The sequence below is a fragment of the Siphateles boraxobius genome, unplaced genomic scaffold, assembly GCF_051911475.1.
Source record: "Siphateles boraxobius isolate OS27281-9 unplaced genomic scaffold, OSU_SipBor_1 35, whole genome shotgun sequence".
NCBI lineage: Eukaryota > Metazoa > Chordata > Actinopteri > Cypriniformes > Leuciscidae > Siphateles > Siphateles boraxobius.
Window position 1 is genome coordinate 13,954,724 of NW_027508975.1, and position 15,658 is coordinate 13,970,381.

The following is a 15,658-nucleotide window of genomic DNA, read 5'->3' on the forward strand; positions in this document are numbered from 1 at the left end:
GATTACAATCCTAAAGTAGGCTATTTTAAAGTCGATTTTAGCCACTTCTTTTATCATGTCATATTGTAATTATATAGCGTAATATGTTATATTAAATTAATTATTATAACCACGTCCATGGGGCTGCTTTGACAGGGTCAACCACACACACCCACACTACTCTTAAAATTTTACTGTTATTAAACTGCACATATCTGTCTATATTGTTCATACTGCATACCCATGTGTTCTGCTCATAATGCTACTGTTAATACACTTCAAATATCCTTGGCACAGCTACTAGAAGATTTACAACTGTCAGTCAGGTTGCTCACGTGACATCTACGTCATCAAGCTCAGTTTGAGCCTGCGCAGAACGCTTGGCTATCAGGAAGTGAGTGCCCATGTTTGGCTTCAACTCTCTCCGTTGAAATCAACGGGGTCGCTGTGTCCATTTCTTTTACTGTCTATGATTACCCCCTTGGTGGAGAGCAACTGCGCGCGACTGCAGAATCCGACACGTGCGCCTTGCGCTCGCGAGAGCTTTTTGACACACGTCAGCATGACATCAGCGCAAGGCGGACCGCACTCGGACACATTTCTAACCGGCATGCATTACGCGCTGATCACCGGTGATCGGTTCTGCGCAGATTTTGCTCATCTCAAACAAGCCTAATGGTATCCATGGGAGAACGTGTTAACATCTCGCGAGATAATCTATCCTATCGCGGGATTTTGTAGTATCGCGAGATTTGTTTGTTACTAAATTTTGGCAGCACAGTTTATGGTTTGGGCAATTACATCCAACTCAGACATAAATGGTGACCGGGTATATTTCTGTTTTACATGTATATAAATAGGGATGCAACGATTAAAGATTTTGTAAGTACGATTATTGTCTGAGAAATAATCACGATTTAAAGATTATCACGATTATTATGCATCAATTAATTTCACAACACTATATGTATAATATCACATGAACACTCAACACTAGATTTTCATGTGTTATTTGCCACAACACAGTACAAAATTATAAAATGACAAACGATAATCAATCTCTTCCTTTGGAATTAAAGAGACGTGCTTTGTAAACATCCAGCATTTTTCTTTTAAAATAACAAATTAAGTCAATGGCTGCAGGGCTCTTTGATTGAAATAGATCACAAAATGATTAAGTGTTTAGTTTGTTCTAAATTTATTTTCAACCTGAGGTAGAAAACTTGATAACATGAAAACAATATCTTGTTGGTATTTGACTTAAAAACAAATAAAGGGATAATAAATCCCAATGAAAATAAGAATAAACAAAGTATTTGGCTCTATTGAATTAAATGTAAGCTAAATATTAACTATGTATTTCTTTTAAAAGAAAACAAAAATAGTCCACATGTTATCCACTCCAATATTATTGTACTTATTTTAATACTCTTTTTAAATTATTAATCCAAATTTTACATGTGCCTTTAGAAAATCATCTATTATAATCTCATTATTTTGGTTTGTTTGTTTGAAGTTCAAGTAAAAATTATAGAAAGAAACTGAGAACATCTCTCATGTAGTGTTATTAATAACTGAAATGCAGTTAATTGGTAGTCCTAAAAGTCTACACGGCCCTGATCTTATGTTAGTGTTTTACACCGGGCATATTAAAACTACAAAGCCTAACATTTACAGGAGAAAGCAATAGGATATTAAGTTAAATGCTCACTGACTGAAACTCTTGAGAGCACGTCACATTCTGTTTTCCACAGACAACCAAAACATTCCGCTGTTTTTTGGTTGTTGTTTTTTTACGTTGCACTGAAAGCTGAAAGTTGCACGCCACGTTCTCCTTTTTCCAAAGCGCTAGGGCGGTTGCGCTCCGGAGGCGTCTGTCGTTGCTGTGTTGGTTCTTGTCACTTGACCTAAGGTGCGCTTGCGGCATTATGAAAAGTAGAGATGTTTTTATCTCGATGCGGCGCGCACGCGCTTGGAAAAAACGAGCGCGTCGCTTCCCTTATGAGCGCGCATGCCGCACGCTTACATTTGAAATAACGAACTTGAGCGCGCAAAAGACGCGATCTGTGAACAGGCCCTTAAGGCGTTTTTTCGGTGGAAATAGAGCGTCGCTGCTAGTCCCCCTGCCATAGTGGTTGACGAGCACGGCATTAAGCTGGTGCACCGCTGGTGTAACCTTGTTTTCGTTTGGTGCAAAAGTTCCGTTCCGTGCAGAACACTCGGTGTAGCATAGTCTTTACGATTAATTAACCGTGACGTTTTAAAGCGCGGTTAATTGTGAAATCCGGTAATCGCTGCATTCCTATATATAAATACATTCCATAAAAAATAACAACGAATACATCAGGTACAACAGGTTATAATAATGACTAAAATGCAGTGGCTTTGCAATCACTGGGCATTTGGGATTATAATTTATAAAAACAAGATAAAGTAAATATATTTTCTTTTGTATACAAATCGTGTATTTCATAAAGATAATTCCTGATAATTTTTTCTGTCTTGCTAGACTAGACGTGCAAAAGACGCCAGTGGACGTATATTCAACTATAACTATTTGGGCAATTACATTAATTGTTGCAGTATTAACCATGCGAGGATTAAGCGCAGCTTTTGCATATTTAACAAGGATTTCATAGAGGGTCATGATGGACTATAAATGCACGTGTAAAAGACGTCGCCAGGTGACGTGCTCTCACCCGATACACTATACTGTACATAACTACACGTAGCTAAAAGTTAAAATAACAATTATACATGCAACTGTAGACATGTACAAATGTATCTGAATGCATTTTTAGGAAATGTTCTGTGTTAGGCCCTACATATTTTTTTTTACCGATTTATGCCGTCCTGGCCGCAACCATTTTTGGCCAGGGACACGACGTTGCCGTCGGACCAATGTTTGCTGGAGGGGCGACAGAACAAAAATGGTTAATATGAACCTTTAAATTTAAATAAATTACAAAATATGTTTGTAACAATATCCACATAAGTTACTTGTCAGGTATTGTTCATAAAAACAAACATTAGATGAGTAGTTAGCATTTAAACTGTTATGTTTCATCCGTCCCACCCTTGTTTCAATCGCCCCGCTTTTTCCTGTCAAATATGTTCAGAAATATTCAGATACGTTAATATATAATATAATATAATATAAACATGAGGAAAAACTAACAACATGAGGAAAAAAAGTACATGCACTTCCACCCACTGATGTCTATGATGCAACCTGTAGAACACAACCAGTAAAGTCATCTGTGTGTATAAGGGCAGGACATTCGGAGAGATGAAGAGATGCTGTCTTCGTGGACTTGAAGAAGATTGTATCATATCGTAGACATGAGAATATTTAAGAACTACATTTTATTTTTGAGTGGCATTGCAGTGAGTGTCCTTCTCTCAATAACTTATTCACGTGTTCGAAGGACTCTGACACCTACATTTGCCATGCATGCAAGGAATACATATACTGTATGGCATACAGGTAGGACTAAGGCTTTTTCTCTACTCTTATTTCTGCTCTGTAATCGGCCACAACCACAGTAAATAAAAAAGGAAGCAGAAAAGAGGACAGAAGCTGTTGGAAATAATATACTATACTACTCTTACTATTGCTAAACTATTGTTTACTAAACATTATGAACATTTTCTGTATATAATAGAATACTCAGATGGCCTACTACATTTAGCCTACTCAAAAACAAACAAACAAAATACATATAATTGGAATGGATAGTTTACTTGTCTGCTGCATATTAATTTATAACCTGTACATTGTTGAAGAATTTACCGTTAATAAGTGTGTTATGTAATTCTGGACATGTGCTCAATTGTTGTCATACCTCTTCACATCAACAAATGACACCCATTATCATCTTTGAAATAACTTATTTACTTTGTAAAAAAAAAAAGTACATTTTTGCATACATAAGAGTAGCCTACTTATTGCGGAAATACTGTACTTGTAATGATTTCAGACACTTAATTACATGTTATTTGAAATTAAATTAAAATGTATCACATGAAATGGAACTTAACTTTAACCCAGTGCAGTGGTTTAAGTAGGACTTAAGGTCACCTTTATATATAATTCCATGATTAATTCTATTGTCTTTGGAATATGGTTAAAGTGTACTGTTGAATGTACAGACAACATTTATAGTAAACTGAAATATACTTTAAAGTCATTTCTATTTTAACTTGTCCTATTTTTTAAACATATTTGTAATTACACATTTGTAAGTATGACGTCTGCAATGTAGTAGATTTAAAAAAATGATGGCTAAAATTATAAACAAGTATTTTACATGTTCTTTAGTATGTTAGTCAACACATCAATGTAAGTACACATCAATTTTAGTTTTTCATTATTACAAAGTGCACTTTTTAAAAGTTACACTTTTATTCCATTAATATTATATTATCAGCAAGTACAGTTTAAAAAATATATATATACTTGAAATACACAAGCGCACATTCAATACAATTAAGTTCACTTCTTTTTCACAAGGGTTATTAATTAACATTTTTAATCCAATTTGTTGCTATATATAATGTGTGGTCTGTTGTACAGCCTACTGCACACTTTGACAAATGTAATAGATCACGTTTTCCTTGCCTGCATAAAATGTAAATACTAAGCTCGGTATACATACTGCAAAAATATTGAGAGTAGTATGGTACAGTAAGTCATTCTCTACAGTATAGCCACTGATTCTCAGTCTCTTTCTGTTTCTAAGCTAAACCTGGCTATAGGCCAGGTAAAACTTTATTATTAGCATCCACACTTTTTGTTATAAGTTTACGCCACAGTTTTGTCGACTGCCACTTTAAAAAAAATTAAATATATTTGTTGCTCTCCCAAGTGGGGAGGATTCTGATTGGCTGTCAGTGTTTTTATCGTTCATCAGCTGAAAGCAAACACACAAAAAGTTCTGAAATTGATTGCAGTAATATCATTCCTCTGTGTTGTTATCGGTTTATAGTTGTGGTGTTATTCTTAAAATGATTTTTAAAACTAGGTATATCTTTATTGTTGTTGTTATCGTCCTTGGTGTGAACTTGACTTGTACTATTCTGAACAATAGCTGAAACTTTGTATTACTAGCGCTTCTCATGTTTATTGCCCCTTTAAGATTAATTACTTGTTGTATTCCTCAATTATAATTGTAATCTGCTAAATTAATATGGAAGTAAAATAATGCCAAATGTTTTTGAAACATAAAGCCTGTTGAACTGTACTACTTGAAACAAATTTGCATTGCATTAACCCTGCTTGTATTTTTATGCATTGTATTTTTAGGGCTTGCATTTTTATGGTCTGAAATTTAGCATGGTTGAATATTTAAGCTGTGAATATTTCAATTCAAAACATTTCAAACACATTTTCATTGGTAAAATTTCAATCCATATTCACCTTTCATATTTCACTTCCAAAATATTCAAACTGATTAAAAATACAACCTATAATATTCAACAGGCGGTTTTCGGTCCATTTCATTTCGCTTTCAAATTCGCTTCCACAAATTTATGGAAGCAAATAAGAGAAATAACTATTTGAAATTTAACAGCCACTGAATACTTTGTTTTGAAATATTTTATTTTGAAAAACATTTATCTGAATTTATTTGCTCTGAATTCACCCCTTTAAAATTATTTTACTTGGAAACAATGTACATTTAGGCCTATCTGAATTTATTAGTTTCGAATTTACCTCTAAAATTTAAATTCCATTTTAAAAACCTGAACTTGGTGATTCCACGAGATAGTGGTAGATGTCGGAATAGTCCGGCAAAGAGAGTGTGTATGTTTGTGCCATTTTTGCTATCAAGAAACTTTGCAGATCTAGAGCGAGTTCTGTTCTCAGAGAAATCCGTTTGTTTTCCCCCAAAAAAGGGGCGTTACCCTTCGATGACGCAAAAGTAGCGTTGGTTACATGCGGACATTCGCATTTAGGGACTGTCTCTAAAGTTACATGCGACATTGGTATACACGTTTCTAACTTCAATAGCATTTGAAGAGAACGACTTGCAGTCATAACACTAACTGTAAAGTGTTCCTGTAGGTGTCAGGTGTAATGCGCAATTTATTCAAATAAATTGTAGTTTGCTATGAAGTTAGAAACGTTTAGGCCTGTAGCATAGACTGTAAAACATAGGCCTGTATGACTACCAATGCTACTTCAGAAACGGTCCCTAAATGTCCGAATGTCAAGACAATTTTACATTTAGTTATTTAGCAGACGCTTTTATCCAAAGCGACTTAAGTTACAGTTAAACTAACAATATAGGACAACAATATGGAAGTGATAAGACCCTTCCCAGATTAATCATGAATGTAGGAATATCAACATGTATGTAGGCATGCTTCCCCAATAAGGTGCGAGTTTGGTCTTTTATATCACTGTATTAGTCCATTAAGCAACGTTAAACGTTTTATTCCTGATGGAAGGGGAATCCTTGAGTATGATGAGGTATTGAGGGAAACCGATTATAATCCCGTTCATGGTAGAAAAAGTTGATAACATGTAAGGCTGCACAAGGAAAGTAACAATGAAGTTAATGAATGAAACATAAAAACATATTATTATATGAATATTATAGGTTGTATTTTTAATCAGTTTGAATATTTTGGAAGTGAAATATGAAAGGTGAATATGGATTATTGAAATTTTACTAATGAAAATGTGTTTGAAATGTTTTGAATTGAAATATTCACAGCTTAAATATCCAACCATGCTAAATTTCAGACCATAAAAATGCAAACCCTAAAAATACAATGCATTAAAATACAAGCAGGGTTAATGCAATGCATATTTTTTCAAGTAGCACAATTCAACAGGCTTTATGTTTCAAAAACATTTGGCATTGTTTTACTTCCATAAATTAATAAATGTAAAATGAACGGGCCTTAAGCTAAACTCTAATGTTCTTATAGCCAAGAACAGAAGAGCCGCACTACACCTTAGCCAGAAGGTCAAAGCGTTATGCTGGGTAATGACGCAGCCTCAACACCTGGAATCTAGAACCCAACATATTCGTGACACATGGGGCAAACGCTGCAACATCATTCTGTACATGAGCTCGAAGGAGTCCGACTTTCCCACGGTAGGGCTCAACGTGTCAGAAGGGCGCAGTCAACTCTACTGGAAGACCATACGGGCCTTCCAGCACATTCACAAGCACCATCTGGACGATGCTGATTGGTTCCTCAAAGCAGACGACGACACGTTTGTTATCCTTGAGAATTTGCGCTACAGTCTGTCCAGGCACAACACAGAGGAGCCGCTGTATTTTGGACGTAGGTTTCGTCCATTCATTGCACAGGGCTACATGAGCGGAGGGGCTGGTTACGTCCTCAGTAAGGAAGCTTTGAGGAGATTCGTGAAGGGTTTTGCTGATGGACTTTGTACACACAACACAGAACTTGAGGATACTGGATTGGGACAATGCATGGAGACAATGAAAGTTAGGACATGTGATTCCAGAGATGTGTTGAGGAGACAAACCTTTCACCCTTACCCTCCAGACTTATACCTGCCCAGACAGCTACCAAGACCACGACCCCGGCACCTCCTCTATGAGCATTATGACCCTGTTGAGGTAAGAAGATGTTTTAGGGTGAATTTAGGTATACACTAAACAACTTTTGCCCTGATTTTGCCCCACTTTACAGACCGGAGGAGTCAAAAGTCAGAAAGTCAAAGAGTTTGGGCAGTCGGAGTTGACAGATTTCATAGAAAATCGTGTAAAGTATGATCTGCACAGATTCTGTTTTTTGAGCCATAGCTGGGGCCCACAGCAACAACCTGGGGTGCGTTTCCCAAAAGCATCTTTAGCCAACTATGGTCGCAAGTTCCATTGTTATCAGCATAGTTCAACGAGTCTGTGTTTCCTGAAAACATAGTTCTAATGAACATTCGCAAACAGCATTACAAAGTTGTGTGTTTAGAACGAAAGCTCTCGGCCTGTGGTTAGAACCATAGTTTCTTGTTTTTATGACGTGTACTCAATAAATTCTTATCTTGAGCCAAATAAGCAAGCTGACATCCAGTACAATCTAAATCTTTTATTTAGAAAACATACAAATGTCATTTGCATCTATTCGTTTGTCAAGAGATTTAAAGTGACGTTTTTGTGCAAACGTGCTCTGCCACATTAGAACGAGCCTATGATTGAATCTGGAAATAAACCAAAATAACTGAGAAAAATGAGAAATAGTCCTGCCATGTCTGTAATTTATAGCAAAACATCTAGCATTAATTAGATCTCAAACAGATTCATTTAAAGAAGTTATTACTCCACCACAGCAGTGACAACATTACCAACGTGGTTGAACAACAAATTTAAGACAATATGGTTTCGAGAAACATTCGTGACTAGCTAGTTGATTTCATCAACGATGCATCGTACTATGGTAGTTAAGCAGCAAGTTAAGTTGTTGTACGGGAACCCCTGCACATAGGATCATCGGATGAAATTGTGGGGCCCTCTTAAGGCCGGGGATCCCTAAAATCCTCGCTACCTTTCGATCCGCTAACAACAAGGCATTGGTGAGGTTGTTGCGTTTGTGTGTGACCCTCAGTCGTTTAGCATACGATACCCAGTTTTCCTTTGTAACCATTTGCAAAGTCAGTCATACAAAGTGTATGATGCTTAATTATTTTTAAAAAAAAATCAGATTTTAAAAGTTGTGTAGTGATTTCCAGCCTTTAGGCTAATGTGGGTCATCAACCTTCAAATTATAACAACAAATGATCATTAATTCATGCCATCATTCCGGTGGCTGAAAATACAGACTCAAATAAAAATGAAGCCATATTTATGTCATTTTTTTACAGTCTATGGTTTATGTGCATGTAGCTGATTTACATTTTATTAAATTAATTGTTATTAAAGAAACATTCACCCCCTCCCCTCATTCAAGTCCTTGGTTCACATGCTCATACTGTCAGCTGCCCATTGGCTCTCAGCTACATGGACATGTCCAAGTCCAAGACTGGTCTCAGTTTAGTGTTCTGGTAACCAGAACCAGAATCTAGATTCGAGAACTGCCATCACGATATCCGTGTACTGTTGACTCGAGACCTATGCCACCAGATCACTGTTACATGAATATTTAGTCCCCTTTTTTTAAAGACTTCGGCAGTGAGTTCCAACGAAATACTTATGGCAATGAGTTTTCCATGTAAGACATAATCCTGGATAAAGATATTTTGTTGATCCTGGAACAACATTACATTACTGTACAAAATTATTGTTCTAACAGTATTCCTACCCAGTCGTCGCAGTTGACATGCCATTTAGTCAAATAATATCTGCTTCCTTGCTTATCCAGGAACAACTCTGTAACTAACTATTTATATTCATCTGATAAGTGTTCAGTTGAGAGGTGTGTTGTTGATCCAGGAACATGTCATGAGTGGCATAGGGTAATTCTACAACAGGATCTCATCCAAAAATGTTTGCTTTTGCATGATGCTACAGCCACATCAATATATGTTAAGACCACTATTATTACAACAGCAATAATAATAATAATGATGATGATGATGATGTCAATATTAAACCCCCTTGAAATTAAAATAAAATACCTCTAGGCTGATCAATCAGTCAGATGCAGATATACTCAGGAAAGAGTAAAGATACATCTAATTTATGTTCAGGGATGATTTAGGTCTATAGGCCTAAAAGAGAGAAGCAAGAAGTAGATGAGTACAGTAAAAAAAATGGGATTTAATTAATTGTTCGTTATGTTAATATACATTGTTCTGTTCTTGTGTTTTTAGGGCCCTGGATGCTGTTCAGATTTAGCCATCTCTTTCCACTACATAGATGCAGTGGGAATGCACACATTAGAGTACTACGCCTACCACTTACGCCCATATGGATATAAATATAGATTTAACCCAGATTAACTAATTAACAAGTTATAGAAACACCAGAAAATCTAAAAATAAGACAGCATTCAAAATGTCATCTTTTAAATTGAAATTTATTAATACATGTTTACATTACTTCACAGTAAGACCATTACATGTAAATCATGTTATATTTATTGTTCTATAATACATATTAAAACAGGTTTTACAAAGTTACAGACTAAGAACTTTATTCGCAAAAACATTAATAACTTTAGCTTCGGAAACACAATAGTTTGCTTCATCATAGACCGAACGTAAAAAATTCAAGTTGAGAATATTTGTTAAAATCTGTCAGATGTAAGACAAGTTAATCCAAACTTTAGATGTCATTCATATATATCGGAAAGGACTTCTGGATGTTTGATTGTAATTATTTAAGACATGCAGGGATGAATTCATACCCAAATATATGAGTCATGCTCACTGCTAAGGAAACATGAAAAATGACATATGAGTAAACATCCTTGAAATGCAAATGCTGTTAATCACACAATATAATACAACTAGTACTACTATAATATAATACAAGTACTTCCCGGTACATAGTAATTTTGTGCAATGCTTTTCTGTTGCATATACCGGTATATTGGTCTATAGTATCATCTAAGTCTATGTACATACTTTATGATACTTACATTGCAAAACCATTAAAATAATCATGGATTTAGAGTGGCATACACATGTACAATAAATTTAAATTTTTACTTTATACATTTTAATGAGGGAGGGTCACTTTAGAAGAACTTTAGCTTCTTAAAATTAGCTTGGAAGTTAACGTAATCTATTTATTTAACGCACGTTTAATTTTTTTCACAAAAATACTTTGCAATTGGTGGACTCCCTGCAGCATTACCCAGTGACGACCACATGATGACCCCAAAATATGTATATAAGCATATTTAGTAATTTTTTGAAAACAAAGGGGATTACCAGCACCTCTTTTTTCCACTTTTGTGGAAATAAGTAAGTTGTAAATCACTAGTAGGTTGACGGAAATTACAATTAACAGAAATATTTACAATACTGTATTTTTAAGGATGCAACATACAGAAAATGATTATTTAAAATGAAGAAATGAATGATACTTTCAGTGCGACTAGGAAGAATATACATGTTATTCTCAAGAAAATGGAGTAGCACTAAGTGTAGTAAATAATTAAAGTAGTGTTGGTCCACAATCTGATCTACAGTCAGTGTAGGATTCCTTACTGTTCTCATAAAAGACATGTACTACAATGAAAATGCATAGTGTATGACTGGAAAGTTGACAGCTTAAAAAAAAAAAAAATCTGCTGAATGAAGCCCTCTGCTTTATTGTGAAGGTGTGTTATGTCTGCACACAAGCGCTTATACAAACGTCTTCTGTCTCAAAGCGGTTGCTGTTGCCTTGGCAACCGCCATACCAGAATTGTGCGCATGCGTTGGCCTCCGGGTCATAGTACCACATCACCCTGTACTCTCTACATGGCCCAGGGTCCAATCCCTGCCTACAGTCTACATCTGAAAAACAACAAGGACATGGATCTGAAGTACTTGAACAAAATCTGGATTCAAACTAAATTTTAATGTGAATGGTCAAGAATTGACCCGAGATGATAGATAATTGTGGTGTAAGACAGAGCATTTACCTTTCACGAAGGCATCAGGCTGAGGGGGCGGTGCAGTTAGAGTTCGTGGAGAAGGGCTGATTTCTGGAACATGCTGCCAGTTTATGGGCGTCTGGGGTCCTACTACCGAGATGGAGGACTGGTGTCTCATCTTATCTCCAGCTGGGGCCTCTGTCACCTTAGGGAGCTCATTGACAGATCCGTCAAAGGTATTCCAGTTTGTGTCAATATTCGCGTCATAATATTCATCTGGTTGTTGAGGAGAAAGGGTTGTCTCAAACTCTGTTGGAAGTTCAGCCTGTGATAAAGATAATTTTTCAGACTGTATGGCATGTGGCAGCACAAACAGAAGCTCTTCTCTTTGAATATTTTAATTTATTCTATGTTAAGCACTTTGAATTACCATTGTGTATGAAATGTGCTATATAAATAAACTTGCCTTGCCTTGCCTCTTTCCAGCAAAATATCACCTTCAACTGGTGTTTACATTATGATTATCGATCATCTTATGTGGTACTTTTTCTCCATATCAATGTTTCTGTATTTCTCTTCATATTTTATGATATTAACATAATTTTGTGTCCATACCTATTAATTCATTCAAAAATGTATATAAATATGATGACATTTTATAAATTACTTTAGTGATGAGCAGGGTTTTAATTTCTTAATACTCATAACTAATTAGATATTTGAAAAAAAAGTTGTTACTTTTTTATTTTTAAAAATACATTTAAAAATGTTTTTGAAAATAATGATTAGGTGTAAGGAAAATATGTTATTACTTTTTTACTTGATGGTTACATCACGAAATCAACGTGACATTTTTCTTTTAAAAAAAGTACATATTTTAAGTGTATTTTTACGAAGCCCACACACCATGGGGGAAAAAAAACAGATACCATGGCCATGAATATAGAGGTTGTTACCATGACTTCATGGCCACATTTGATTAATTAATTCCCTCATATTAGGGAAATCGTGGCCATGAATTACCTAAAATATGTGAGCAAATCTTTTATTTGTGCTCACAACATCTTGTTTTATTTTTCTCCACATCATGTGCAGGGCTCTACCATTTTAATTTTAATGAAAAGTTTAATATTTTCTCTTTAAAAAACATTTTGCTCAATCTATATAGCGTCGTCTTTTTAATTTATTACTGCCTTTCTGTACTATGAAAATTGACCTCTTTGCCTACTGTGATGAAATAATCACTGGTTGAAGCTTCAGTTCCGTCTGGAAGTGGATCAGGCCCAAATGGAAGGAATGTTTTGCCGTTTGGCGTTCCATCATCACGCTCGCAGATCTGACTTAGCACTTTAATCTCCAGTGCTGAAAAATCGCAAAACATTACCATAAAACTATTTAGCCAAGTACACCATATTTAAAAGAAATATAGGTGTACGTACTGTGAAGTCTCATGAAGTCATCAATTAAGTAGACATACTCATCAGGATCAGATGCCAAAATGTTCATCTCCTTCTTAAACTCTGCATACTGGGAGTCACTTCTGTTCATTATACCAATCACGAGGATTTCAATCCCAGCATCGTGAGCCTGTTCTGCAGCGTCTTTCAGGCTCACTGCATCACGCTTGTCGGCCTGAGCATCCGTCAACACGACTGCAACCTTCCTTACGCCAGGCCGAGCTGCTTGAAAGAGCTGAGTGGCCCGGTGGACGGCGCTGCCCGTGAAGGTGCCCTCGCCCAGGTACAGCATCCTGCGCACAGCAGTTTTGATACCAGTCTGGTCAGACAGCTGTTGTAGGCTGGCCACCACCACGTCAACATGACTGTACTGCACCAGCCCAACACGTGTAGCTTCTTGGCTCACGGACACGCGATCGATCAGAGTGTTCACGAAGTCCTTCACAACCTCAAAGTTTTCTGGACCCACACTCTCTGAGCTGTCGATGATAAAGACCAGCTCCAGAGGACTCGTCCGGCATTTCACACCACATCCTGAGAGAAAACGCAAAAAAAGTAAGAGCCTCCACCTAACACAGATTAAAACAGCTATATATAGTTTTGCAGTTTGAGTGGTAGGGATGGTTATATACCACATATTTCCCGGATTATTCTGATCACCTCTTCTCTCTGCGGGGTGAAGTTCAATGTATGTTATTTATAAAATATTTGTGAGTATCGGATGACAAAGTTTTTATGAAAAATGTTTTGACTCACAGATAGGCCAGGATCTCCCTTCTCTCCTGGTTTTCCCTATACAAATATAGTAACAGGGTAATTTATGTATATTTTACATTATCTTGAAACATCTGCTTTAGGTAAATAGGAACTGAATTAAAGGTGGGCTACAATCTGTTGTGGTTACATTAGAGTAAATGTCCGGTCTCATTTAAAGTTGTTTGGTGAATTTTAACGGATAAAATACAATACGGTTTAATATAATTTTATGTGATGGTAGAAGAATTCCCCATGCAATTTTGGCAACGGATTCAAGTTCTTAACACAGATTCGCAACAAAAAGCTTCTTGGTTTGAAAGTGACTGTGTGAGTAGTGCTTCATACATAGCTACAATCTAGACAATTTACTTTTTTGCTAATGTGACTGCACTTTAAGTCATGATAGTGAATAACTAACAGATGAAATATAGCTGCAAGCCGAAGACAAACTGTCTTGATTACTTGATCACTGTTTTTTGTACTTATAATGCCTCCAGGACTACAATTGAAAATTTGAAACCGTGTTGTAGAACTCGACTAGACTCTGTCTTGAGTCTGTATGGTCTTGTTATGGACTTGGGAGCATTTGGACTTGGTCTTGACTCAAGCCCAAGTCCAGTCTTGAATACTAAAACACTATAGATATGTTTTGTGGTCTGTGGTCTCAACCTTGACTCTGTTTCAACCTTCACAGGTCTCAGACTCAATTTGGCTGGTCTCAACTACAAGGCTGCCCAGTAAACCATGATATGAGCCTTTTCTAACTGATAACTGGATATTACCTTGCTTCCCGATTGTCCAGGAACTCCATGTTCTCCTCTCTCTCCTTTTCTCCCACGCTCACCCGCTAGGCCTCTGTCACCCTAAAATCATCAGACTTTGTTACATTGTCTTTTGAACAGTAATTAACCATACTGACATATAACACAATCAGTCAGTTTTGCCTTTCTAGTACCTTCTCTCCTGGCAAGCCATCACCTGGAGGCCCTCTTGGACCAGGGGGTCCTTGAAACCCAGAGAGTCCCTGTGATGACAAAATGTTTATTTAGAGTTCTAAGCTTTTGTATGATAAAGTAATGTTTTGCTTTATGTCCTAGTTGATAGAGCTACTGTATAATGATGCCTGCAGGCCTTGGAGCCTTACCTTGGGACCCTGAATTCCCTCTCCTGCAGGGCCTGGAAGACCTGGAGCACCAGGCTGGCCAACTGCACCCTATAAAAATCTCATAAGAATGAATCAACATAAAATGTGTATTGGCTCAACATACAGTATGTTCTGAGTAGTAATATTGAACCTTTGCTCCCATCAGTCCAATTCCTGGGGGCCCTGAAGGGCCAGTAGCTCCAGGTGAGCCCCTATCTCCCTGAAAACAACATCAATTTAGCAAAAATGTTTACTTTGCTCACTTTCTGAAAGATAGAAAGTCTATTTTATTTTATAAATTTATTTTTAAAATTGAATAATGACCAATACCTTTGGGCCAGGAATTCCTTGTCCTTCAGGTCCAACTTCACCCGGCAGCCCAGGCAACCCTGGAAACCCCTGAGAATATATCACATGTATAGATATTACTGCTTTTGTCTCTGTGTTGTTCGTATCAAGTCTTTGTCTCTTTTACGCACATGTGGTCCTGGGTAACCCTCCCCCTTCATTCCTAGTGGCCCCACTGGTCCTGGACTTCCTCTGTCACCCTAAAACATGCCAATGTAGATTTTATTAGAGTGAAAAAAAATCCTAATAAACTATGTAATATGTATTTGTGTCTATAACCTTAGGGCCTGTAGTCCCAACACCTGGCTCTCCAACAGGACCGGGAGGGCCTGCAGGTCCTGGCACACCCTAACAATACACATACAACCAACATAATGATGAAGAGCATTTACATAACATACAATAATGTATAACATTAGGTAAGAATGCAAATAGCCAACCTTGTTGGCAAAAGCTATTTTCACTAGCT

General features: G+C 36.7%; 2 protein-coding genes across 2 annotated transcripts in view; one reads left to right on the forward strand and one right to left on the reverse strand.

Moving 5' to 3' along the window:
- Positions 1–308: 308 nt before the first annotated feature.
- Positions 309–11,975, forward strand: c1galt1a (core 1 synthase, glycoprotein-N-acetylgalactosamine 3-beta-galactosyltransferase 1a). Its single transcript, XM_077196487.1, has 3 exons — positions 309–3,466; positions 6,919–7,583; positions 9,770–11,975. Exons 1-3 carry the CDS (start codon positions 3,322–3,324, stop codon positions 9,896–9,898), a joined length of 939 nt encoding a protein of 312 aa, XP_077052602.1. The 5' UTR covers positions 309–3,321; the 3' UTR covers positions 9,899–11,975.
- Positions 11,232–15,658, reverse strand: part of col28a1a (collagen, type XXVIII, alpha 1a) — a 29,807-nt gene continuing 25,380 nt past the window's right edge. The window contains exons 24-36 of the mRNA XM_077196492.1: positions 15,469–15,537; positions 15,321–15,389; positions 15,172–15,240; positions 14,993–15,061; positions 14,842–14,910; positions 14,653–14,721; positions 14,480–14,560; positions 13,698–13,733; positions 13,574–13,610; positions 12,924–13,475; positions 12,701–12,846; positions 11,533–11,809; positions 11,232–11,404 (exon numbers count right to left, since the gene is read on the reverse strand). Of these exons, the coding sequence (XP_077052607.1) occupies positions 11,232–11,404; positions 11,533–11,809; positions 12,701–12,846; positions 12,924–13,475; positions 13,574–13,610; positions 13,698–13,733; positions 14,480–14,560; positions 14,653–14,721; positions 14,842–14,910; positions 14,993–15,061; positions 15,172–15,240; positions 15,321–15,389; positions 15,469–15,537 (1,716 nt within the window). The remainder of the gene's footprint in view (positions 11,405–11,532; positions 11,810–12,700; positions 12,847–12,923; positions 13,476–13,573; positions 13,611–13,697; positions 13,734–14,479; positions 14,561–14,652; positions 14,722–14,841; positions 14,911–14,992; positions 15,062–15,171; positions 15,241–15,320; positions 15,390–15,468; positions 15,538–15,658) is intronic.

Coding starts and splice junctions, on each gene's coding strand:
- c1galt1a (XM_077196487.1), top strand. CDS start 3,322: ATGAGAATATTTAAGAACTACATTTTATTTTTGAGTGGCATTGCAGTG. Junction 3,467..6,918: donor ATATACTGTATGGCATACAG/GTAGGACTAAGG, acceptor ATGTTCTTATAG/CCAAGAACAGAAGAGCCGCA. Junction 7,584..9,769: donor AGCATTATGACCCTGTTGAG/GTAAGAAGATGT, acceptor TTGTGTTTTTAG/GGCCCTGGATGCTGTTCAGA.